Genomic DNA, 25,812 nt, shown 5'->3' on the forward strand with positions numbered 1-25,812 from the left:
ATGTTCATTTTGCTATGTACCCATAATATTAAATTTGTTAAAAATAAAGGCCTTTTATCACCTTGAAACAGGGACTGAGATGAGCACTGGTCTCTTCAATTATCCATTTCCTCTAACTCCCTGTATGTAATACCACAAGAAGTTGATAAAAGGTGCAGCTGGAAATAAACACAGCAAGATCATTCAACAGGATCCTGCCTGAAACATCACCATCCTGCTCTTGTGACGTTGCGCGACCTGCTATGCTTTTTCCAGCTCCACACTTTATCAACTCTGACTTTTCAGCATCTGCAGTCCTCACTATCTCCATACTACAAGAAGTTAACTGCAAATGTATCCTTACAGACAAATTAGCTGCTACAATTAAGTGACTCTAGTGTATAAGCTAGTTTGAAGAATTTAATGTAAATTATTTGATGGAAAATAAACTTCATGTTTTTAAAAGTAGACATCAGTGTTAATTTAGTATTAAAATACTGGAAGCTTATGACCTAACATTTTAACAGAAGGTGCCTTGAAAAGGAATTTTATTGTCCTGCTTTTATTTACCTTTGGGTCCTTTTTGAATCCTGTGAGTAAATCTTTGCTATGACCTAAGGAGTATGCATATTATTATTCTCCAAAGTTCTGTGAATCCTGTGTTTGTTTTGTGTGGTGATACTAGTCATTACATTCGCATCTTTAATGTTACATGCAAATGATCAAGTTGGGAGCTGGAATTCAGCTCCTTGAATTGCTCCATCATGTGATATGAATAAATTTAAACAGTGAGTTGCAGTAAGCCCATGATTTTCTAAACTTATCATAGTTTTATCAGTTTTAGGTTTCTGTTTCTGCAGAAACAATCCCTGTGTTTCTTTGTATCTCTTACCCTATCTTTTACTTGGTCTGAATTAATATTTTTCAGACAGTGAGATTGTTCTTTGCCATTTTCTTTGCAGTTAAGTTATCTGAGCTACAGGTTGTCTTTTTCTGGATATTTTCTGAATTGCTCGTAGTTTTGTCCATATGAAGATCACAAGCTGACACATGCTCTAATCCCAACAAGTAGATGCTTTATAAAGAAGTTTAACTTTTTTTATTTTAATGGTGTTCAAAAATTGCAAGTGTTTTTACTATATACCTAGACTTCATACTAGAATGTGAGCACAATTATCCATGTAAACATTCATTGTCAGGATACTGTTTAGAAATTAGCTAGTAGTGGTTTTTGACAGAACCAACCCCCCCACCCCAAATTTGGTGAGTGAACATTTCAAAGTTAAGTTTATAAAATATTAATACCTTCAGTGTTAAACATTTCCTTGAATTATTACAGTATTAGTTCTTTTCAGTTGTATGTTGTAGTGGAACTCAGTAAAAATGCAAATATAATGAGAGGAAAGCAAGTCTTTTTGTGTTGGACTCTAGGTTTCTGAGCTACAGCCATTTCTTTATTGCAAGTGGGAGAGAATCTTTACTGTGGATTCAACTGAGATTTCTGAATTATGTCATTTTGGTAAAAAGAACAATTAAAGATAATCAGATGGTTATCTAGGGTGGACAGTAAGAGCCTTTTTCCGCAGATGGTGAAGGCTAACACAAGGAGATATTAAATCGAGGGGTGATAGACTTAGGACAGATATTAGGGGTAGTTTCTTTATATAGAGAGTAGCAGGAGCATGTAATGTCATGCCTGCTACAGTAGCAAGGTTAGGTCTCACAGAATACAGGGAGAACTAGCCATTTGGATACAGAACTGGCTCAAAGGTAGAAGACAGAGGGTGATGGTGGAGGGTTGTTTTTCAGACTGGAGGCCTGTGACCAGTGGAGTGCCACAAGGATCGGTGCTGGGTCCTCTACTTTTTGTCATTGACATAAATGATATGGAGGTGAGCATATGAGGTACAGTTAATAAGTTTGCAGATGACACCAAAATTAGAAGTGTAGTGGACAGCGAAGGGGGTTACCTCAGATTACAACAAGATCTGGACCAGATGGGCCAATGGGCTGAGAAGTGGCAGATGGAGTTTAATTCAGATAAATCCAAGGTGCTGCATTTTGGGAAAGCAAATCTTAGCAGGACTTATACACTTAATGGTAAGGTCCTAGGGAGTGTTGCTGAACAAAGAGACCTTGGAGTGCAGGTTCATAGCTCCTTGAAAGTGGAGTCGCAGGTAGATAGGATAGTGAAGAAGGCGTTTGGTATGCTTTCCTTTATCATTCAGAGTATTGAGTACAGGAGTTGGGAGGTCATGTTGCGGCTGTACAACATGACCTGTTGTACAGGTTAGGCCTGTTGGAATATTGAGTGAAATTCTGGTCTCCTTCCTATCGGAAAGATGTGGAAGTCCAGAACTAGAGGCCATAGATTTAGGGTGAGAGGGGAAAGATATAAAAGAGGCCTAAGGGGCAACTTCTTCACGCAAAGGGTAGTACGTGTATGGAATGAGCTGCCAGAGGATGTGGTGGAGGCTGGTACAATTGCAACATTTAAGAGGCATTTGGATGGGTATATGAATAGGAAGGATGTGGAGGGATATGGGCTGGGTGCTGGCAAGTGGGACTAGATTGTGTTGGGATATCTGGTTGGCATGGAAAGGTTGGACTGAAGGGTCTGTTTCCATGCTCTACATCTCTATGACTCTGTGATTCTAGTAGCCACGGTGGCACGGTGGTTAGCACTGTTGCTTCACAGCGCCAGAGACCCGGTTCAATTCCCTCCTCAGGCGACTCTCTGTGTGGAGTTTACACATTCTCCCCGTGTCTACGTGGGTTTCCTCCCACAATCCAAAAATGTGCAGGTTAGGTGAATTGGCCATGCTAAATTGCCCGTAGTGTTTGGTGAAGGAGTAAATGTAGGAGAATGGGTCTGGGTGGGCTGTGCTTCGGTGGGTCAGTGTGGACTTGTTGGGCCGAAGGGCCTGTTTCCACACTGTAAGTTATCTAGACTTGCCGACATAATGGGCATTGGACGTACATATGGAATGGTGTACGTCAGAGGGGCATGCGATTATTTTCACAGGTCAGCACAGCATCGAGGGCCAAAGAGCCTGTACTGCACTGTAACATTCTATTAGTTTTTATGCTATAGAAATAAATACTGTCTTAGATTATCAAGAGCTTATTTTCTGCGTCTTAGTGTACCTTCCACTAAGGGAGCACGGGACAAAATGTCCGTGTTGGACAAGAAATAGTTACATTTGATAACTGAAGCTGATCTTAAACTTCCTTTATCTGTAATCTTTTATTAAACAAAATCTTAAATTAGAACAAATATCTAAAATCAATGTACCAGTCTTCTTTACATGGAAGTATGAGAGCCATAAGGTGTCTAGAGGATCTGGACTTGTTAAACTTTCTGAAATTGCTGTCACTTGCGTCAAATGTTCTGTAATCTTGTAATGGTTGCCCAAAACAATCACATTCCTGCTTCTACATTATTAATTCCATGGAGTTAATTCACTTTCTTAATTCACTGGAGTTGAGAAGAATGAAGGGGGCTCCCATAGAAACCTATAAAATTCCAACCGGCCTAGACTGGAGACACTTGGGAAGGTTGTTCCTGATTACTGTGGAGTTCAGAACCAGTCAAAGGAGACAAGGTTAGAACACTTGGGACTGACTAGAGGAGAAATGTCTCCATCCAGAGAGCGGTGAGCCTGTGCAATTCTCTGCCACAGAAAGTGGTTGAGGACAAAACATTGAATGTTCTCTAGAAAGGGTTAGATGTGTACCTCTTAGAGCTAAAGGGATCAAAGGGTATGAGGGGAAAATGGGAACAGGGGACTGCGTTGGATGGTCAGCCATGGTCATTTTGAGTGGTGGAGCAGGATCAAAGGGCTGAATGGCCTACTACTCTCCCTATTTTCAGTTTCTATATTTTCACCAGTGTTCACCAGGGCTGGTATTTGGATCAGCTTCTTTAATGTTTTAATTCTCCTTGATTTAGTCCTGATGCAGCCAGTGTTGTACTGGGGTGGACAAAGTTAAAAATCGCACAACACCAGGTTATAGTCCAAAAGGTTTATCTGGAAGTACTAGCGTCACAATCACCTGATGAAGGAGCAGCGCTCCAAAAGCTAATGCTTCCAAATACAACCTGTTGGACTATAACCTGGCATTGTGTGATTTTTAACTTTGACTTAGTCAATTCAGCAGGGTCTTTGAGGAACCTGGCATTCTGTGGTAAACAAATATGATCCGGTTTTAAAATATAAAGCCTATAACTTTCATAAATATATGTATTTATTTGGGTGATTTAATTGGGTGTATTTATTTGCAGAGCAGAGGAGCAGACAATATTTAATGTGGATATGTGGAAAGCCCTACATTTTGGGAGGGAAATGCAAAGAATCATAGAACATAGAACATAGAAAAATACACCACAGAACAGGCCCTTTGGCTCATGATGTTGTGCCGAGGTTTAATCCTAATGTGAAATAAAATAACTTACACACCCCTCAACTCACTGCTATCCATGTGCATGTCCAGCAGTCGCTTAAATGTCCCCAATGACTCTGCTTCCACCACCACAGCTGACAACACATTCCATGCATTCACAACTCCCTGCGTAAAGAACCTATCTCTGACGTCTCCTTTATACCTTTCTCCTAATATCTTCAAACTATGACTCCTCGTACCAGTCAATCCTGTCCTGGCGAAAAGTCTCTGGCTTTTGACTCTATCTATTCCACTCATTACCTTGTATACCTCGATCGGGTCTCCTCTCTTCCTCCTCTATTTCTCAGCCCAGCTCTGCATCCTGTCTATGACGCACTGCAGCCTGCAGTAGCCCTCTATACCATCGACGACACCTCCAATCTTAGTGTCATCTGCAAATTTACTAACCCACCCCTCAACCTCCTCATCCAAGTCATTTATAAAAACTACAAAGAGCAGAGGCCCAAGAACAGAGCCCTGTGGGAGATCACTCAACACTGACCTCCAGGCAGAATACTTTCCATCTACAACCACTCTCTGCCTTCTGTCAGCCAGCCAATTCTGAATCCAGATCGCCAAATCTCCCTGTATCCCATACCACCTGACTTTATGAATGAGCCTACCATGGGGAACCTTATCAAGTGCCTTGCTGAAGTCCATAAACACCACATCCACTGCTCGATCTTCATCAACCTGTCTCATCACCACTTCAAAGCACTCAATAAGATTTGTGAGGCATGACCTGCCCCTCACAAAGCCATGCTGACTGCCTTTAATCAAACTATGCTTTGCCAAATAGACATAAATCCTATCCCTCATAATTCTTTCCAAAACTTTGCTGACCACAGACGTAAGACTGACTGGTCTGTAATTGCCAGGGATTTCCCTATTACACTTCTTGAAAAGAGGAACAACATTCGCCTCCTTCCAATCCTCCGGTACGACTCCCGTGGAGAGTGAAAGTGGGCAGCACGGTGGCACAGTGGTTAGCACTGCTGCCTCACAGCGTCTGAGACCCAGGTTCAATTCCTACCTCAGGCGACTGACTGTGTGGAGTTTGCACATTCTCCCTGTGTCCGCGTGGGTTCCTCTGGGTGCTCCGGTTTCCTCCCACAATCCAAAGATGTGCAGATCAGGTGAATTGGCCATGCTAAATTGCCTGTAGTGTTAGGTAATGGGTAAATGTAGGGGTATGGGTGGGTTGTGCTTCGGCGGGGCGGTGTGGACTTGTTGGGCCAAAGGGCCTGTTTCCGCACTGTAATGTAATCTAAAAAATGTAATCTAATCTAAATATCCTCACCAGCGGCTAAGCAACCTCCTTTCTCACTTCCTGGAGCAGCCTAGGATAAATCTGGCCTGGCACATCAACTTCTTCAATCTTGATCTGGTCAAGACTGTATCCCAGCTCCTCAAAGTTTTCATTTACAAAAAGTCCCCTTTCCTTGGTGAAAACCGAAGCAAAAAAACTCATTTTTGGCTTCCCCTATCAGCTCAGACTCCACGCACAAGTTCCCCCCACTATCCCTGATTGGCCCTACCTTCTCCCTCTTATTCCTCACGTATGAGTAAAATGCCTTTGGGTTCTCCCTAATCCTTATTGCCAAGCCGTTTTCGTGCCCCCTCCTGGCTCTCCTCAGTCCATTTCTGAGCTCCTTTCTCACAAGCCTGTAATCCTCTAAAGCTGTGCTCGATCCTTGCTTCCTCCACCTTACATAAGCTGCCTTCTTCCTGTTGACGAGAAGTTCCTCTGTTCTCGTCATCCAAGGTTCCTTAATCTTACCCCTTCTTACCTGTCTCAGAGGAACAAATTCGTGCATCACTTGCAACAACTGCTCCTTGAACAGTCTACACATGTCTGCTGTGCCCTTTCTGTGGAACAATTGCTCCCAGTCTGTACTTCCCAACTCCTGTCTGATAGAGTCATAATTTCCTTTTCCCCAATTAAATATCTTCCCTTTCGTAACTGCTCCTTTAACTCTCCAAGGCTATGCTAAATGTGAGGCAGTTGTGATCACTGTCAGCAAAGTGCTCTCCCACCGCGAGATCTGGCACTGTCCTGGCTTGTTGCCGAGCACCAAATCTAAAATGGCCTCTCAGATCAAGCATTCCAGAGAGAATCCCAATTGTATACATTAGGATTCACACACTTAATTCCCTGAAAATGCAGGTGTGGCTAGATCAACTCATATGACATAGGAGCAGAATTAGGCCATTTGGCCCATCAGTTCATGATTCTCTTAAGGTTAACATGCAGGTTCACTTAGCAGTTAGGAAGGCAAATGCAATGTTAGCATCTTTTTTGATAGGGCTAGAATACAAGAGCAGAGGTGTTTGCTGAGGCTGTATAAGGCTCTGGTCACAGGGGGTCCAGAGGAGATTTACAAGAATGATCCCAGGGATGAAGGGCTTGCCATATGAGGAGAAGTTGAGGACTCTGGGTCTGTATTTGGTTGAGATAAGAAGGATGGGGTGGGGGAGCGGTGGGTATCAGATTGTCCAGCCTCTCAGTACTCTGTAAGTTTCGGAGTGGGCGTGGAGAAGATGTTTCCACCAGTAGGAGAAATGAGGCTCTGCTCCTCAGATGCTGCCTGACCTGCTGTGCTTTTCCAGCACCACTCTAATCTAGACTCTGAGGGCACAGCCTCGGAGTGAAGAGACAACCTGTTAGAACTGAGATGACAAGGAATTTCATCAACTGGAAGGTGGTGACTCTGTGGAACTCATCGATATTCTTAAAGACAGAGATAGATAGGTTCTTGATCAGCAAGAGGATCAAGGTTACAGGGAGAAGGCAGGAGAATGGTGTTGAGAAACGTATCAGCCATAATCGAATGGTGGAGCAGACTAAGTCAACAGCACATTTGGTTTTATAAATAGGATGTAGAATCACTTCATTACAGTTTTTGGATGCTGGTACCATTCCTACTGGAACAAAGGATGTTTCAAAAATACTTTTAAATATTATTAATTGTTTTAATAGGCCAAGTAAGGATTTTGACTCTAACTTCCCACCATTTGCAGTCTTCGCCTTCTCCTATAGACTGTACAGAGTCAATGAAAATTGAAAGATTCTCACTGAGTGGACAATGACACGAAGGACATTTCTTTTACTGCTGAGGGTTGTTGAGGCAGGCAATATATTTCCCGGAGAGGTGCCGACACAGGCACTGCCTCATTGTAGGGAATTTCAGGAAATGATTTGAAATGGTGGAAGGTACCCTGTATCAGCCTTTTGGGAGCAAGGAGGAGAATGAGAGTGGTGTAAGAGGTTCAGCACAGAGATGAAGAATTGTGTAAGAGTTCTATAAATTTCCTTCCTTCCTTTCCTTTATTTCCCTTTCTTCCCTTTGCTTTCTTTCTATTTTTTTCTTCCTTCTCTCCCTCCCTTCCCTTTTTTTCCCCTCCTCTGTTCCTTCTTTCCTTTCCCCTTCAAAATTCAGAACTGACTGCTGCAGTATTGTATTGTGGAAAGGTACCCTGGCCAATGGCTGGTTTATTTGGTAAGTTAGAAATTGCTGAGCCAGTTTCTCACCACTCATCTACTCCAACACGTGTGTTAACATACAAAGTCTGAACGATAAAATTACTATAGGAGGAATGAAATGCATTTGGAAATAAATGCTAACTTTTTTTTCCCTTCTTCCTTTTTGTACAGCTTTGATTTTTCTATTCTATCTGGTCTTTTACGGCTTCCTAGCTGGTCTGTTCAGTTTCACCATGTGGGTGATGCTTCAGATGCTGGATGACTATACACCCAAATATCGTGACAGAGTTTCTAGTCCAGGTAACAATTTCATGTTGGTATTACTTCCAATAAAATGCTTATCCACAATCAATAGATTGTGTTTTGTTTAACATTACAATGGCATTTGTTTGGATTAATGGGACTGCATTTGCATCTGAGAAGATTTCACAGGTTGTAGGTTAAAGTCAATTCTAAGATTTAATTACATAATTTAAGCTAACGCATATACATTTCTGAGACAGTGGTGTATTAGAGTCATACAGTCCATGTTGAGCATAATCCCAAACTAAACTAGTCCCAGCTGCCTGCTCCTGGCCCATGTCCCTCCAAACCTTTCCCATTCGTGTATCCATCCAAAAGTCTTTTAAACATTGTAATTGTACCCACATCCACCACTTTCTCAGGAAGTTCATTCCACACAAGGACTATCCTGTGTAAAAGATTTGCCCCATGTCTTTTTTAAATCTCTGCCTTCTCTCACCATAAAAATGTGCCCCCTACTCTTGAAATCCCACATCGTAGGGAAAAAGACAATTACCATTAACCCCATCAAAATACACCACTGTCCTGCCATTCTCACATTCCAATCACTTAACCTGAACGATCAACATCCTTTCTCCCCCAGCACTCCCTCCCCCATTACAGCATAAAGGCCGCCCCTTCCACACTTCACATCAGCTCTGATGAAGAGTCATCTCGACTCAAAATGTTAGCTTGCTGTCTCTCCATGGATGCTGCCTGACCCGCTGTGATCTCCAGCATTTTTTTGTTTCTCGGGTCATTCATCTCATTGGTTGTTTGTGGGACCTCTCAGTGAGAAGACTATCTCCCTATTGTAGCTTTTCTGTTATTGGTATTAGTGAGGGTAGCAGTTATAGTTTAGTATGTAAGTTAACAATTAATTCAAAACTAAACAAAAAAAGCATTGACTAAATTCAATTAATTAATTGTGAAAGACGGGAAGTGTGGTGCTGGAAACGCACAGGAGGTCAGGCAGCGTCTGAGGAGCAGGAGAGTCAATGGTTCAGGCATAAGCCCTGCAGCCATCACTTTCTCTACAATCAATTAATTGTCAAACAGTTATCAAGACCCTGAGAACATGATCAATAATTACATGAAGCAAATATAGATACTCTGACTCTTTTTAATTCTCTAACCATTTTTGACTGTGTGTTTCTGTGTTTTATATTTATATTTAATGAGGATGGCACAGTGGCTCAAGTGGTTAGCGTTGCTGCCTCACAGTGCCAGGGACCCGGGTTTGATTCCAGCCTTGGGCGACTGTCTATGTGGAGTTTGCACATTTTCCCCATGTCTGTGAGGGTTTCCCCTCTCAGTCCAAAGATGTGCAAATTAGGTGAATTGGCCATGCTAAACTGCTCATAGTGTTCGGGGGGACTGTAGAGTAAATAAGGTTAGGCAATGGGTCTGGGTGGGATAATCTTCGAAGGGTCAGTGTGAACACATTGGGCAGAATGGCCTGTATCCATACTGTAGGGATTCTATTTTCTCTTATTCCTTTACGCATATGACCAATGAGGCCAACATTTATTACCCTTGAGAAGAAAGTAGTGAACTACTGTAGACCACATGAGTTGGTTTGGGATCCCCTGGCAGTGAAGGATCGATGATTTTGCGATTTATTTCCAAGTCAGGATGCTGTGAGGTTCCCATGCATCTATACCCTTGGATCTTCAAGGTGGAAGAGATTCTGGGTTTGTGGGGGTGCAATTAGAGGATCGTGGGTGATTAACTGCATTGTATGTTCTGGATGGTACAGACTACTGCCATTGTACATTGGTGGCGGATGAAGTGAATGTTGAAGGTCGTGGCTAGGGTGTCATCGTGGACTGCTTAGTCCTGGATAGTGTCAGGTTTGGTGGATGTTATTGGAACTGTTCTCATCCAGACCTGCGAGGGATATCCAATCACAGTCCTGATTTGTGCCTTGTGGATGGTGGTCAGTCAGTGGGGAATCAGGTGGTGAGTTACTCACTACAGATGTTTCAGCCTCAGACCTACTCTTGTAGCCACAGCACTTATCTGGCTGGAAGAGAAGCAGAAATTGCTGAAGAAACTCAGCTGGACTGGCAGCATCAGTTGAGAGGAAGCAGAGTTAATGTTTCAGGTCCATTTACTCTTCTTCAGAACTGTGATGAAGGGTCACTGGAATGAGGGAGACATCTCACAGAAACCAGTAAAGTTCTAACAGGACTAGGCAGGGTAAATACAGGAATTGTGTTCCCAATGACCAGGGAGTCCAGAACGAAGGGTCACAGCCCAAGGATCTGGGTTAGAACATTTCAGACTGAGATGAGGAAGAATTTCTTCACCCAATGAGTGGGGAGCCTGTGGAATTCACCACCACAGAGAGTGATGGAGACGAAAACATGGAATGTTTTCAGGAAGGAATTAGATATTGTTCTTGGGGCTAAAAGGATCAAAGGGTATGGGCAGAAAGCAGGAACAGGGGACTGAGTTGGATGAACAGCCATGGTCGTATTGAATAACAGACCATGCTCGAAGAGCTGAATGGCCTACTCCTGCTCTTATTTTCTGTATTTTGGTAAAATTCAGCCCAAAGTGTTGAAATGATGGAGTCACAGAGGAGACCATTTGTACTTGAGCTGGCTAATGTTAATTCCTTGTTTCCATCCCTTCACAGTAAAGGTCAGCAGACTGCAAGGCACCAATGTGCTTGCTGTTTTTCTTGTTTAATGTTCTGTCATGGGTCTGATTGGATTTATCTATGAATTAGTCTTAATATCATTCCATATCATACATCAGCCATTACTTGCTTTGAAATTTGGGTTTTTTCCTGACCTCTTTCTCCTATGTGTGGTTGGCTTTTAGGGACAGACAGTAAATTTTGGCCTAGGCAGTGATACTTCCATTTATTGAATGAATAAATAAAAAAAACCTTATTCATTCTCCCAAAATATCACATTGTGTTCTTTTTCTTTCCCCACCTGTCTAGTCTTTTAACCAATTCTAAAAACTGATATTTGTGCTCTCTAGATCCAAGTTATAGTAATACAATAAAGATAGCAATAGTCTCATCAATGACTCTTCGGGTACTATCATGGACTGTCAAACAGACATTGGCAATGATGCCATCATTTGGTTTGCGTTGTGGGAGTGAACTGCAGCCTCCACTGTTTTGTGTTTCCTATTACTGGCCATCACTAAAAACTCATGTTTGGAATTGTTGAGATTGCCTCTTTCTATGTGATGTTACCCTAATGGACAGCAGATGATGTTGGTGTCCAGTGAGCACTGGGGACAAAGTAACTGTGATTTGGAGAAGGTGCTTAAACAGAAAGTCTCTGTTTAACCAGCACACCACATGGTTTACCTTTCCTTAGAGACTAAGGAAGGAAAATGGGATTGTATGTGTGAGGATGTGTCAGCCGTGTTTGCTCTGTGCCATGGACAGTGTGCTATTGTATTGTTGGTGAGGGACAACACTAGATTGCCAACACTTGTCTGGGTGCACAACAGCCTTTCAAAGATGGTGACAGTGCAAGAAATGCCAGTCTTTTGGTGGATATCTGCTGAGAGGGAGAGCTCTGGGATTGATATGTAGTAATACAGGGATTGAGTAGAACCTGAGGACCACCACCGAACAGTGTCAATGAGGTGTGTTTGGTAAGATATGTCAAGAATTCCTGCTATGCCTCACAGTGAGAATCCTTCCAAAAAACTTAATCTAATTAGCCAAAAAATGTAAGATTCAGTGCTTACCTCCTATACAGCTGTATAATCCCACAGATATTTAATTGGTTCTTTCCTTTTAATGGAATATATTTTTGTCTCACACCAAATAAGGGGTGTGGGTGTCACTGGCTAGACCAGCATCTATTGCTCAGAGGGCAGTTAAGAGTCAACCCTGTTGCTGTGGGTCTCGAGTCACATGTAGGCCAGACAAGGTAAGGATGGCAGTTTCCTTCCCAAAATGACATTAGTGAACCAGAATGGGGTTTTTCTGACAATTGACAATAGATTCAGGGTGATCATTAGATTCCAGATTTTTTTAAAAATTGAATTAAAATTCTACAATGGCAAGCTTTGAACCCAGATTCCCAGAACATTATCTGGGTCTATGGATTAACAGTCTAGTGATAATACCACTAAACCATTGCCTCCCCCATTCTAAATATTTCCCATTGTTATTCTGCATGGTCAATGTAGCTGTCCCATTTTATTTTGTAAATTTCCGCTTTCAGTCCTTGAAAATTTCCTTTCACTTGTTTTTCCGATTTATGTCCTTCTCTCTGTCATCATCTTAAAATCTATTGTAGAATTATTAGAGATACATAGATATTACCCTATCTCTGTTTCTCTTGTCTGCCCTGCTTAGTTCCCCGTTACTGGGTCCAAGAATGAATCTTCCCCTGTTATCTCAGAAAGGATTCCTATACACATTGTAGTAAAGCCGGGCGGTATCTTCCTGTTTTCAGACTAGGTGGAAGAGATTAGCGGGGAGAAACCCAGCTAGGATTAGGCTTTGAAAGCTGGTTGAACCTTCCAGCAACCAGGCATGCAGTTGGTTGCCAGAGGCTGAGGTTAATGCCTTAGCCTGGGCCCAGCTGTGGAGGATAGACTAGAACAAGATGTTGGTGGGAAAAAGTGAATAATGGGCTACATTCAGAGAGGAGATGGTTCATTTTCAGCTGTGATATAGTCCCTGAAAAAGGTAGGACAAAACAGATCCAGCGTTCGCTGGAATGCAATGAAGTTTGAAATTATAATAAACAAGTAGTAGTTTGATTATGACAGGTAGAAAATATATTTAAGAACCAAAAAGAATGCTGAAGTCTGGGCAGAGGGTGGGGGAGTAAATAAGAGAAGCAAAGGTGAATTGTGAGAACCTTGGTTAGGCCACTGTCGGAATATTGCGTGAAACTTGAAAGGGTTCAGAAAAGATTTACAAGGATGTTGCCAGGGTTGGATGATTTGAGCTATAGGGAGAGGTTAAATTGGCTGGGGCTGTTTTCCCTGGAGCGTCGGAGGCTGAGGGGTGACCTTATAGAGGTCTATAAAATGATGAGGGGCATGGATAGGGTAAATAGACAAAGTCTTTTCCCTGGGGTCGGGGAGTCCAGAATGAGAGGGCATAGGTTTAGGGTGAGAGGGGAAAGATATAAAAGAGACCTAAGGGGCAACATTTTCACTCAGAGGGTGGTACGTGTATGGAATGAGCTGCCAGAGGAAGTGGTGGAGGCTGGTACAATTGCAACATTTAAGATGCATTTGGATGGATGTATGAATAGGAAGGGTTTGGAGGGATATGGGCTGGGTGCTGGCAGGTGGGACTAGATTGTGTTGGGATATCTGGTCGGCATGGATGCGTTGGACTGAAGGGTCTGTTTCTGTGCTGTACATCTCTATGACTCTAAGACACTGGCAGGAGAAAGTGAGGGCTGCAGATGCTGGAGACCAGAGTTGAAAAATGTGCTGCTGGAAAAACACATTTTCCAGCACCACATTTTTCAACTCTAAGGCACTGGCAGCCAAGTTAAAGGGGTGTCCCAAAGTCTTCCAGATGCTTTTAAACAGAAAACACGTGATTAAAACTGGAGTAGTGTTGATTAGACAACAAAAAGAAGATTTACACCATGGGGGCAGCAGACATGGCAGGGGTTAAATGATACTATGCATCTGTCATTCCTGAAGACCACGAGCCAACCTCACCAGTCTTGTCATTAGTAGGATCCAAAATTGATATGGAAGAAATCTTGGATTGACTGTTAGCACTAAGAGTTAACAAGGCACCTGGACTGGATAAGGTGCAGCCAAGGAATTTGAAGGATGTATGATTTGATTTATTTGATTTGTTTTGAGTTATTGTCATCTGTACCTAAGTACAGTGAAAAGCTTTGTCTGCAAGCAGTACAGGCAGATCATAGTGAGTAAGGACATGCAGATCGTAGGGTGAAAAGAAAACGTGGACAGAGGCATTCCAGTTAACATCATACATGTGGGTAGAAACTGCAGGGGCAATGATTATAATATTTCATTCATTCCTGGACTCTGGGGAGGTGCCAGAAGACTGGAAAATTGCAAGCATCAAGGCCTTGTTCAAGAAAGATTGTAAGGATAATCCCAGCAATTATGGACCAGTCAGTTTAACTCCAGAGGTGGGGAAACTTCTAGATACAGTTATTCAGGATAAAATTAGGAGTCATTTAGAAAAAAGTGCATTGGTTAGAAAGAGTTGGCATAGATTTCTGAAGCAGAATTTATGTTTGACTAACACTGGAGTTTTTTTTTGAGGAGATGACAGATTGAACACCATGGTGAAGTATATGTGGATTTGCAGAAGTTGTTTGATACAATGTCACATGACAGATGTGAGAAAAGTTATAGATCATGGTAGAAAGGGACTATAGCAACGTGGATACAAGATTAGCTGAGTGAGAGCAAAGAGCAATGATCAATGGATACATTTCAGGTGGATGGAGTATTTGTCATGGAGTTTCCCAGGGGTCAGTATTTGGACCCTTGCTTTTCCTGATTATAGATTAATGATCTGGATCTTTGTGTTCAGGGGACAATCTCAAAGTTTGCAGATGACACAAAACTTGGAAGAATTGTGACCTGTGAGGAGGGCAGTGTGGAGCTCCAGAAGGACATAGTCGAGTGAGTGGATGGGGTTCAACACAGAGCAGTGTGAAGAGGTGCACTCGGAAGAATGTTAGAAGACAATATAAAACAGGGCATACGGGTCTACTGGAGAAAATCTAAAAACTTCTTCTCATAAGGAAGTGGTTAGCATATGGAGTTCCCCGTCTGAAAGTGTGGCAGAGGCAGATTCAGTTGAGACATTCAAGAGGGAAGTGGATGATTATTTGGATAGAAATGGTGAGTTAGGGTACAGGAGATGGATAGGTATGACAGGAGTGGTTGTGACTTAAGTTTCATTTAATGGTTTAATTTTGACTTTTGTTGCTGTGCCCCATCAGGATGTGTTTACCCTGATCTCAGGTTTGCTTAAAAGAGCAGAAAGGTCAGGCAGTAGAATCAGAGTTAAGATTAGAGTGGTGCTGGAAAAGCACAGCAGGTCAGGCAGCATCCGAGGAGCAGGAACATCGACGTTTCGGGCAAAAGCCCTTCATCAGGAATGAGGTAGGGAGCCTTCGGGGTGGAGAGATAAATGGGAGGGAGGTGGGGGTGGGGAGAAGGTAGCAAAGAGTACAATAAGTGGGACAGTTTCCTCATTTCCCCTCCCTCCACCTTACCCCAGTTCCAACCTTCCAGCTCAGCACCATCCTCATGACCTGTCCTACTTGCCAACCTCCCTTCCCACCTATCCACTCCACCCTCCTCTCTGACCTATCACCTTTATCTCCACCCCCATTCACCTATTGTACTCTTTGATGCCATCTCCCCACCCTCACCCCCCTCCTATTTATCTCTCCACCCTAGAGGCTCCCTGCCTCAGTCCTGATGAAAGGCTTTCGCTCAAAATGTCAATTTTCCTGCTCCTCAGATGCTGCCTGACCTGCTGTGCTTTTCCAGCACCACTCTAATCTTGGCTCTGACCTCCAACATCTGCAGTCCTCACTTTCACCTAGGCAGTAGAATCACTCTGGCCCAGAAATAAGAAATAATTAGGGGCAGGAAACACTGGTGGATATGTTTACTGCCCCAAATTTTAATTCTTTTGTAATTAATTGTAATTATATTTAATTTTAATTGTATTTAACATGTTAATTAAGAAATGAGGAGAGTCTGTAAAATTGCAATCTGGGGTAGAGCTGGGGGTGGGATAGGGTATTTTAATCTTCATGCAGGCTGCTGGACAAATTAAAGTTGCAAATTTTGTCTCGAGGCCCAGTAAATTGGATGCATTCGAGACAGTTTCCTAGAACAATACACAGTGGAACCAAACAGGAAGAGGCTATTTTAGGTCATATCATTTGAATTAAGATGGGGTTAATTAGTAATCTCACAGTAAGAGATTCCCAGGGTAAGAATGATATGTTAGAATTTCCCATTGGGTTTATGATGGGATGAACATAAATCCAAAACTAGAGTATCATACTTAAATAAAGCTAATTATGTAAGTAGGAGGATTGAGTAGACCAAAGTTGATTGGTGAATTAGTTTAAAAGGCTTGGTCATAGATAAATTTGGCAAATGTTAGGGAACATATTTCTCAGTATTTCTAAATCATTCTTAGTATTTTCAAGTTGGCAGGGTATGCCTGTTGAATTGCCATGAGAATTAATGCTGGTCCTTTTTATTATTCTGCCACAAGATGCGAGCAGTTCAATTGCTGGTCAGTGATATCCCCAGGGTGTTGGCGCTTGTGAATTCGCCAGTTATAATGTCATTGAATGTCAAGAGCCTCAGCTATTTTCAATCTCCATTAGTGACAATGGATGGGAGCAGACAGACTGTATAGAAATATAAACAGAATAAGAGACCGAAGGGTGCAGATGCATAATTCCTTGAAAGTGGAGTCACAGTTAGACAGGATGGTATAGAAGGCATTTCTTACACTTCCCTTAATTGATAAATGCATTGAGTACAGGAGTTGGGACATCATGTTGTGGCTATACAGGACATTGGTTCGGCCACTTTTGGAATATTGTGTGCAATTCTCGTCGCCCTGCTACAGGAAAGATATTGTGAAACTTGAAAGGATTCCGAAAAAATTTACAAGAATGTTGCCAGTGTTGGAAGGTTTGAGCTATAGGGAGAGGCTGAATAGGCTGGGGCTGTTTTCCCTGGAGTGTTGAAGGCTGAGGGGTGACCTTATAGAGGTTTATAAAATCATGAGGGGCATGGCTAGGGTGAATAGCCAAGGTCTTTTTCCTTGAGTAGAGGAGCCCAAAACTAGAGGGCATAGGTTTAAGGTGAGAAGGGAAAGATTTAAAAGGGACCTGAGGGGCAACTTTTTCACACAGAGGGTTGTGCACGTATGGGATGTGCTGCCAGAGGAAGTGGTTGAGGCTGGTACAATTGCAACATTTAAAAGGTATCTGGATGGGTATATGAATAGGAAGGGTTTGGAGGAGTATGCTGGTCAATGGGACTAGATCCGTTTAGTATATCTAGTTGGCATTGTTGGACCCGAAGGGTCTCTTTCCATGTTGTAATCTCTGACTCTATGTGAGTGATCAACAAGATGGCAGATGGTGTATAATGTAGGGATGTGTCAAGTTTTTCACTTTGGTCATAATATAAAAATGAAATTTTTTTTAAAGGTCGGAAATTAATAAATGTTGATATTCAGAAACTAGTGTGTGCCTGTACAGGGAACATAGAAGGTTAGCACAAGCTAGCAACTGGCTTGAATTAGTGGTGGGGATATCCAGTGTCTAAGTTTTATTTGAGGCCAAGGCCATGTCTGTTTTGTAATCTTGGTTTTTAATCCTGGTGTATGCCCAGTACGGAGCGGGACAAACCTGCCAACAACCTGCTGCTAAAATCTTTGGCAGCTTATCCAGACCCTCAATCCCCTTCCCCATTAGCCTTGCCTTTATGTCTGTTAGGTTTGGTTTTTTGCCAGGATTTGGTCATCCTGATACAGGGGGTATTCAGGAAAACAAATGACAAGATGGGTTATGTTGCAAGGGACCCGGAGCACAGGATTAAAGAAACCTTGTTACAATTACATCTGGAATCTTGCAGTTTTGGTCTCCATGTGTAAGGAAGATATATTTGTATTTGGGTCAGAACAGTGAAGATTTACTAGTTTGGTTATTAATATTATACATGAGAACTTTTTGAACAGAGTTTGGTGAGAGCTTTATTTCAGTTAATCATATCCCATAAAACATCCTCTCCACTTCCTCGTGATTTATTCATACCCAATTAGCCCTTGATTAATATAGCATTACTTATCTCTCATTTCATTAGATCTCAAGACATCCTTTCAGAACATGTTCGATGATAATTCTTTATAAATAAATAAATCAGTACACAATTTTTAAAAAAAGCAAGACAATCAAAATTACTGTTATTATGTATTCTCTTTTTTTGTATATTAAAATTTCAAGCAATTGGGGTGCAGCATGGTGGCTCAGTGGTTAACACTGCTGTCTGATAGTGCCAGGGGCCCAGGTTCGATTCCATCCTTGGACCACTGTCTGTGTGGAGTTTGCACATTCTGTCCGGGTGCTCTGGTTTCCCCCCACAGTCCAAAGATGTGCGAGCCAGGTGAATTGGCCATGCTAAATTGCCCGTAGTGTTAGGTGCATTAGTTGGGATAAATGTATGGGTATGGGTGGAATACTCTTCGGAGGGTCAGTGTGGATTTGTTGGGCCAAATGGCCTGTTTCCACAGCGTAGGGAATCTAATCTAATCTGTATCGGTAATTCCATCAGCTTTTTAGACCTTGCTTCATTCTGTGTGAAACAGTTAGGTAGCTGACTGCTACTATCCACCCTTACCAACTTGGAGAGTTCTCCATTCACCATCATCTGTTTTAAAGCTTCCCCTTTTCATAAAATACAAAAAGTAATTGCATGCTTTCAAATTTGTTACAAATTACCCACTGTGTGTGGTCATCAAAGAAAACTGTCATTCATGAAGAAAACTTTGTTAATTCTGCTGTGACCTGCTTACAACAGTCTGTCACATGTATCACTTATATAATTTTTAAATTGTGCAGGTCTTCTAATGGTATGTATGTAAGTCGTTGTCTGTTTATCTGGTGTCACTAGAGCACTGTTCCTTTGCCAGGGAATGTTGTTGCTGTGCTAACTGTTATTGCTGATCTATTGCTCTCACTTGGAAACAGTGGGACTCTGGGACTGATGGTTGTTCTGTACAGTATCCAATTTGTTTCATAACATCTTCCTCATCAGCTGTCTGCAGTGAAGGTGCACTTTCTCCAATTGTATGTATGTATGTGTTTGCCGATTGTTCAGATTATCATATCAGATCATATGTTCAGCATATGATCAAGGTGACAACACGTTGAGGATCAAACTAATCAGCCATGATCTCATTGAATTGTGGGAAAGACATGATTGGTTGATGATCTATAATCATCTTCTACGTCATATGGTCCTATAACTGCTCGATAACAGGTCCAAGGTCTGTCCCTTCCTTGCTGCTGCTTACTGTAGCTGGCTATCTTCCAACTCTCAAAATCCATGCACTTTTACCAATTCACTCCTGACCCCATGTTTCTGTGTGTTTAATAGCTACTGTCTAAGCTGGCCTTATGAGTGGCAAATCCAAGTATGCAATGTACAAATCCATTTATCCATGTAACCTTTAAAACTGCAGCATTGAGTTGTTATTAATGTGTGTAGAATGAGCTAACCTAATTCATTGGACAATATTCCGATTTGCAGCAAGGACAGGACTTTAGCAGCTGGTTTGCAATGACTCATGTTCACAATTAGTTTTGTTCTGACCTTTCTAAGGAAATTGGTGTAGAGGTTTGTCTATTCTTGAAGTTGCAGTGTTAAGAGTAGATGTTCTCATTGATCTTACTGAGGGTATTAACGTGCTAAAAAGATTGACATTTTCCCGTTTTATTTCCATTATGTTTCCAACAAATTTCTATTGTTCATCCACATCTTGTGTACATTTGAATTATGTTTCCTGATTTTATATTGGATTGCAAGTGAATGATAATTGCATGTAGTAGTTGCTTGCCAATTCTTTTTGGGTACATACCTTGTATATGAAGCTCTATTCTGGCAACCAACATGCCCTTTTTTTTCTGTCACACGCAATCCTTTAAACTATTCTGCAGCTGAACACGTACAGTAAAGTAAAGTGTTCTGTGCAGCACAAGAAGAGGTTTTGGATGGCTGTGTGGTTGCACAGTTTAGAAATAACAATGATTGAAAAGCTGGAGGAATTGGCAGCATGTGTGAAGAGAGAAACCGAGTTAAGATTTCAAGGCTGATATGGCTATTCTTTACAACCTCTTGCCTTGAAACGTAGCCTCTGTTTTTCTCAATGGATTACATCAGTTTGTGAAGGTGGCTTGAGAACAATTAGGAACGGGCAATAAATGCAGGACAGGCCGGTGATAGCAATTCCAGTGGCAGAATAAGAAAAGATGTACTGAGTCAAGGGGCTACCTTCACTTTCACAGATGCAGTGATGGCAGATGCTGACAATTTGGCTGTCATTGCTATCCCAAGATCCCTTGGAGGGGGTGGTGTGTGTTTGTGATGCCATGGTAATGTCCCTACCTCTGGACCAGGCAGCTTAGGTTCAGGTCCTGCCCGCTCCGGAGTGAGCAAACGTTTTATTAACCAGCACCTAAGGGACAGGAGTGTGCTGGTTGATCGAATATTCTGGATAGTCATGAGGTACACATCGCCACAGTGAACCCTGACCAAGTGAAGCATCAAAATATCGACATCCTTCAAACAAATCTACATAAAAACATCAAAGCTCCTCCTAAAATCAATGTAAAGCCACACAATAAATATAGAAATGTCATGCAAGGGTTATATACATCGCTGTTATACTTCGCTTACAACATAAATCCTTGGACATTGTGGTATTTGAGGGATATAAGTCTTACATGTTTATTAAGAGCGCCGGTGATTAAGATGCCAGTTAAAACAAAGTCTACTGGAATAACATCTCTGAACAAGTTATTGTGGAAAAGGACATGGAAGGCATAGAATGTAGGGAAATAGATGGAGACATCTTGAAAAATGGCCATATTACAGAGGATGAAGTGCTGGATGTCTTGAAACGCATAAAAGTGGATAAATCCCCAGGATCTTATCAGGTCTTAGTCATAGAGTCATAGAGATGTACAGCATGGAAACAGACCCCTCATTCTAACCTGTCCATGCCAACCAGATATCCCAACCCAATCTAGTCCCACCTGCCAGCACCCGGCCCATATCCCTCCAAAACCTTCCTATTCATATATCCATCCAGATGCCTTTTAAATGTTGCAATTGTACCAGCCTCCACCACTTCCTCTGGCAGCTCATTCCATACACGCACCACCCTCTGCGTGAAAAGGTTGCCCCTTGGGTCTCTTTTATATCTTTCCCCTCTCATCCTAAACCTATGCCCTCTCGTTCTGGACTCCCTGACCCCAGGGAAAAGACTTTGTCTATTTATCCTATCCATGCCCCTCATGATTTTATAAACCTCTATATGGTCACCCCTCAGCCTCTGACGTTCCAGAGAAAACAGCCCCAGCCTGTTCAGCCTCTCCCTATAGCTCAAATCCTCCAACCCTGGCAACATCCTTGTAAGTCTTTTCTCAACCCTTTCAAGTTTCACAACATCTTTCCGATAGGAAGGAGGCCAGAATTGCACACAATATTCCAAAAGTGGCCGAACCAATGTCCTGTACAGTCGCAACATAACCTCTCAACTCCTGTACTCAATATTCTGACCAATAAAGGAAAGCATACCAAACACCTTCTTCACTATCCTGTCTACCTGTGACTCCACTTTCAAGGAGCTATGAACCTGTACTCCAAGGTTTCTTTGTTCAGCAACACTCCCTAGGACCTTACCATTAAGTGTCTAAGTCCTGCTAAGATTTGTACCAGCCTCCACCACATCCTCTGGCAGCTCATTCCATACACATACTACCCTTTACGTGAAGAAGTTGCTCCTTAGGCCTCTTTTATATCTTTCCCCTCTCACCCTAAATCTATGGCCTCTAGTTCTGGACTTCCACATCTTTCCGATAGGAAGGAGACCAGAATTTCACTCAATATTCCAACAGGCCTAACCAATGTCCTGTACAGCCGCAACATGACCTCCCAACTCCTGTACTCAATACTCTGAATGATAAAGGAAAGCATACCAAACGCCTTCTTCACTATCCTATCTACCTGCGTCTCCACTTTCAAGGAGCTATGAACCTGCACTCCAAGGTCTCTTTGTTCAGCAACACTCCCTAGGACATTACCATTAAGTGTATAAGTCCTGCTAAGATTTGCTTTCCCAAAATGCAGCACCTCCCATTTATCTGAATTAAACTCCATCTGCCACTTCTCAGCCCATTTGCCCATCTGGTCCAGATCCTGTTGTAATCTGAGGTAACCCTCTTCGCTGTCCACTACACCTCCAATTTTGGTGTCATCTGCAAACTTACTAACTGTACCTCTTATGCTCACATCCAAATCATTTATGTAAATGACAAAAAGTAGAGGACCCAGCACCGATCCTTGTGGCACTCCACTGGTCACAGGTCTCCAGTCTGAAAAACAACCCTCCACCACCACCCTCTGTCTTCTACCTTTGAGCCAGTTCTGTATCCAAATGGCTAGTTCTCCCTGTACTCCATGAGATCTAACCTTGCTAATCAGTCTCCCATGGGGAACCTTGTCGAATCGCCTTACTGAAGACAGTATAGATCACATCTACTGCTCTGCCCTCATCAATCTTCTTTGTTACCTCTTCAAAAAACTCAATCAAGTTTGTGAGACATAATTTCCCACACACAAAGCCATGTTGACTATCCCTAATCAGTCCTTGCCTTTCCAAATACATGTACATCCTGTCCCTCAGGATTCCCTCCAACAACTTGCCCACCACTGAGGTCAGGCTCACTGGTCTCTAGTGTACCCTAGAACTCTGTGGAAAGCTGGGGACGTGATTGCTGGGCCTCTTGCTAACATATTTGTATCATCGATAGTCACAGGTGAGGTGCCGGACGACTGAAGGTTGGCTAACATGGGTGCCACTGTTTAAGAAGGGCGGTAAAGACAAGCCAGAGAACTATAGACCGGTGAGCCTGACCTCAGTGGTGGGCAAGTTGTTGGAGGGATTCCTGAGGGACAGGATGTACATGTATTTGGAAAGGCAAGGACTGATTAGGGATAGTCAACATGGCTTTGTGCATTGGAAATCATGTCTCACAAACTTGGTTGAGTTCTTTGAAGAAGTAACAAAGAGGATTGATGAGGACATATCTATATGGACTTCAGTAAGGCATTTGACAAGGTTCCCCATGGGAGACTGATTAGCAAGATTGGATCTCATGAAATACAGAGAAAACTAGCCATTTGGATACAGAAGTGGCTCAAAGGTAGAAGACAGAGGGTGGTGGTGGAGGGTTGTTTTTCAGACTGGAGGCCTGTGACCAGTGGAATACCACGAGGATCTGTGCTGGGTCCACTACTTTACATCATTTATATAAATGATTGGATGTGAACATAGGAGATACAGTTAGTAAGTTTGCAGATGACGCCAAAATTGGAGATGTAATGGACAGCGAAGAAGGTTACCTCAAATTACAACAGGATCTTGATCAGGTGTGTCAATGGGCTGTTGGAATATTGTGTGCAATTCTGGTCTCCTTCCTATCGGAAAGTTGTTGTGAAACTCAAAAGGGTTCAGAAAAGATTTAGAAGGATGTTGCCAGGGTTGGAGGTTTTGAGCTATAGGGAAAGGTTGAATAGGCTAGGGCTGTTTTCCCTTGTGTGTCGGAGGCTGAGGGGTGACCTTATAGACATCTATAAAATTATGAGGGGCAGATAGGGTAAATAGACAAAGTCTTTTCCCTGTTGTGGGAGAGTCCAGAACTACAGGGCATAGGTTTAGGGTGAGATTGGAAAGAAATAATGCAGAGGGTGGTATGTGTATGGAATGAGCTGCCAGGGGAAGTGTGGAGGCTGGTACAATTGCAACATTTAAGAGGCATTTGGATGGGTATATGAATATGAAAGGTTTGGAGGGATATGGGCAAGGTGCTGGCAGGTGGAACCATATTGGGTTGGGATATCTGGTTGGCATGGACGAGTTGGACCAAAGGGTCTGTTTCCGTGCTGTACATCTCTATGACTCTTAAGTTCACTGGAAAATACCACAAAATCTGGGTCCGTGTATCTTCCTTTTTAGCCAAACCTTCAATATTGTTTGAAATACAGCGAAAACACAGAAGGTCACCTAGATCTGAAAATAAAGGGTATGTGGCTGGATATTTAAAACATTTTTGATATATTCTTTAATGTACAATTTGACAAACTAATTGCAGTTTATGTTCTTTATTTGTAGGTCTTATGATTAGACCAAAAGTGGGATCTTCCCTGGAAATTGTATTTAACAAATCTGATTATAAATCTTATGAAAAATATATCAGTGCTCTTGATGGATTTCTAAAACGTAAGTACTGATTGAATTGAATATTTTCAATGTTCCTCTTTTACTGAACTCATTCTTGTTTCAATGCTTCTTCTTTAATAGCTTATGATGATTTGATACAAGCACAAAAAAACATTCTGTGTCACCCCGGCAAGTACCTCATTCAGCCAGATATTATAGCAGAGAAAAAGGCATGTCAGTTTAACCGGACAACACTTGGTGAATGCTCTGGTAATAACAATAACACTTTTGGCTATAACGAAGGAAAACCGTGTGTCCTTGTTAAAATGAATAGAGTAAGTATTCCTTAAGAAATATCTTGTTTGAAAATATTCTTAAGGAGCTGCTTTTGAAACTAAATCTTCCAATTTTATTTCTAGATAATTGGGTTAGAGGCAGGTGGAGGAAGTAATCCTGTAGTAAACTGTACATCCAAGGTTAGTAAAAATCTATTTTTCCGTGTTGCATTCTACTTTTGTCATGTTTTTAGTTGCCAGTGATTCTGTTTAGGACATGGTTAAACATGGCAATAAACATTCCATAGAGTTGAGAAGGCAAGATACTGCGGATGCTAGAAATCCGAAACAAACACAGAATGCTGGAGAAACTCAGCAAATCTGACAGTCCATGTTTCAAAAACAATATGCAGGTTAGGTGGATTGGCCCCCATGCGAAGTTGCCCCATAGTGTCCAAGGATGTGCAATCGAAGAGGTGAAATGCAGGAATACAGGGATAGGGTAGGGAATGGATCTGGGTGGGGTGCTGTTCGGAGAGGTGGTGTGACTCAATGGACCAAATGGCCTGCTTCCACACTATGGGGATTCTATGATTCTCTGACTTTTGTCAGAACTAAAAGGGATTGGAAAATGGGTTTTCTGTACTTTTGACAGAGTGGAGACCCAGTGCAAAAGACAAAGGGGTTGTATGTGGTAGAGAAAGAGAAAAAGAAATGTAAGATGGTGTGAACTAAGGTGTCAAAGAGAGAGAATGAGAGAGAGAGAGAGAGCGAGAGAGAGTGTGTGTGTGTGTGTGTGTGTGTTTTTATGGGAGTGTTTGTGTGTATGCGTGAGTATGTATGGGAGTGTTTGTGTGCTGGGGTGAGGAGAGAATGACAGAACAGACATGATGCTGAAGTAATTGAATTGAATGTTGAAAGCTGGAGATAAACCTGCTCTGTCCATCGGAATCCCCTGTCCTCTTGATTGTTTGCCATCACAATGAAGCACCCTGTTCGCATGGTGACCTCACAATGAAGCACCCTCCTCCCACAGTGACATCACAATGAAGCACCCTGCTCCCATGGTGACCTCACAATGAAGCACCCTCCTCCCATGGTGACATCACAACGAAGCACCCTCCTCCCACTGTGACATCACAATGAAACACCCTCCTCCCGTGGTGATATCACAATGAAGCACCCTCCTCCCATGGTGACATCACAATGAAGCACCCTCCTCCCATGGTGACATCACAATGAAGCACCCTCCTCCCATGGTGACATCACAATGAAGCACCCTCCTCCCATGGTAATGTTTCTGTCTTGAGCCTGTTTCATTGTTCCAACGAATCAGAATGCTAGCTTCAGCAACAAAAGCT

At 42.3% G+C, this 25,812-nt stretch overlaps 1 protein-coding gene across 1 annotated transcript in view; it reads left to right on the top strand.

Moving 5' to 3' along the window:
- Window positions 1–25,812, top strand: part of atp1b3a (ATPase Na+/K+ transporting subunit beta 3a) — a 69,772-nt gene that overhangs the window by 12,722 nt on the left and 31,238 nt on the right. The window contains exons 2-5 of the mRNA XM_072571957.1: window positions 8,078–8,206; window positions 24,129–24,236; window positions 24,318–24,511; window positions 24,596–24,652. Coding sequence (XP_072428058.1) covers window positions 8,078–8,206; window positions 24,129–24,236; window positions 24,318–24,511; window positions 24,596–24,652 — 488 coding nt within the window. The remainder of the gene's footprint in view (window positions 1–8,077; window positions 8,207–24,128; window positions 24,237–24,317; window positions 24,512–24,595; window positions 24,653–25,812) is intronic.

The sequence above is a fragment of the Chiloscyllium punctatum genome, chromosome 6, assembly GCF_047496795.1.
Source record: "Chiloscyllium punctatum isolate Juve2018m chromosome 6, sChiPun1.3, whole genome shotgun sequence".
NCBI classification, from domain to species: Eukaryota; Metazoa; Chordata; class Chondrichthyes; order Orectolobiformes; family Hemiscylliidae; genus Chiloscyllium; species Chiloscyllium punctatum.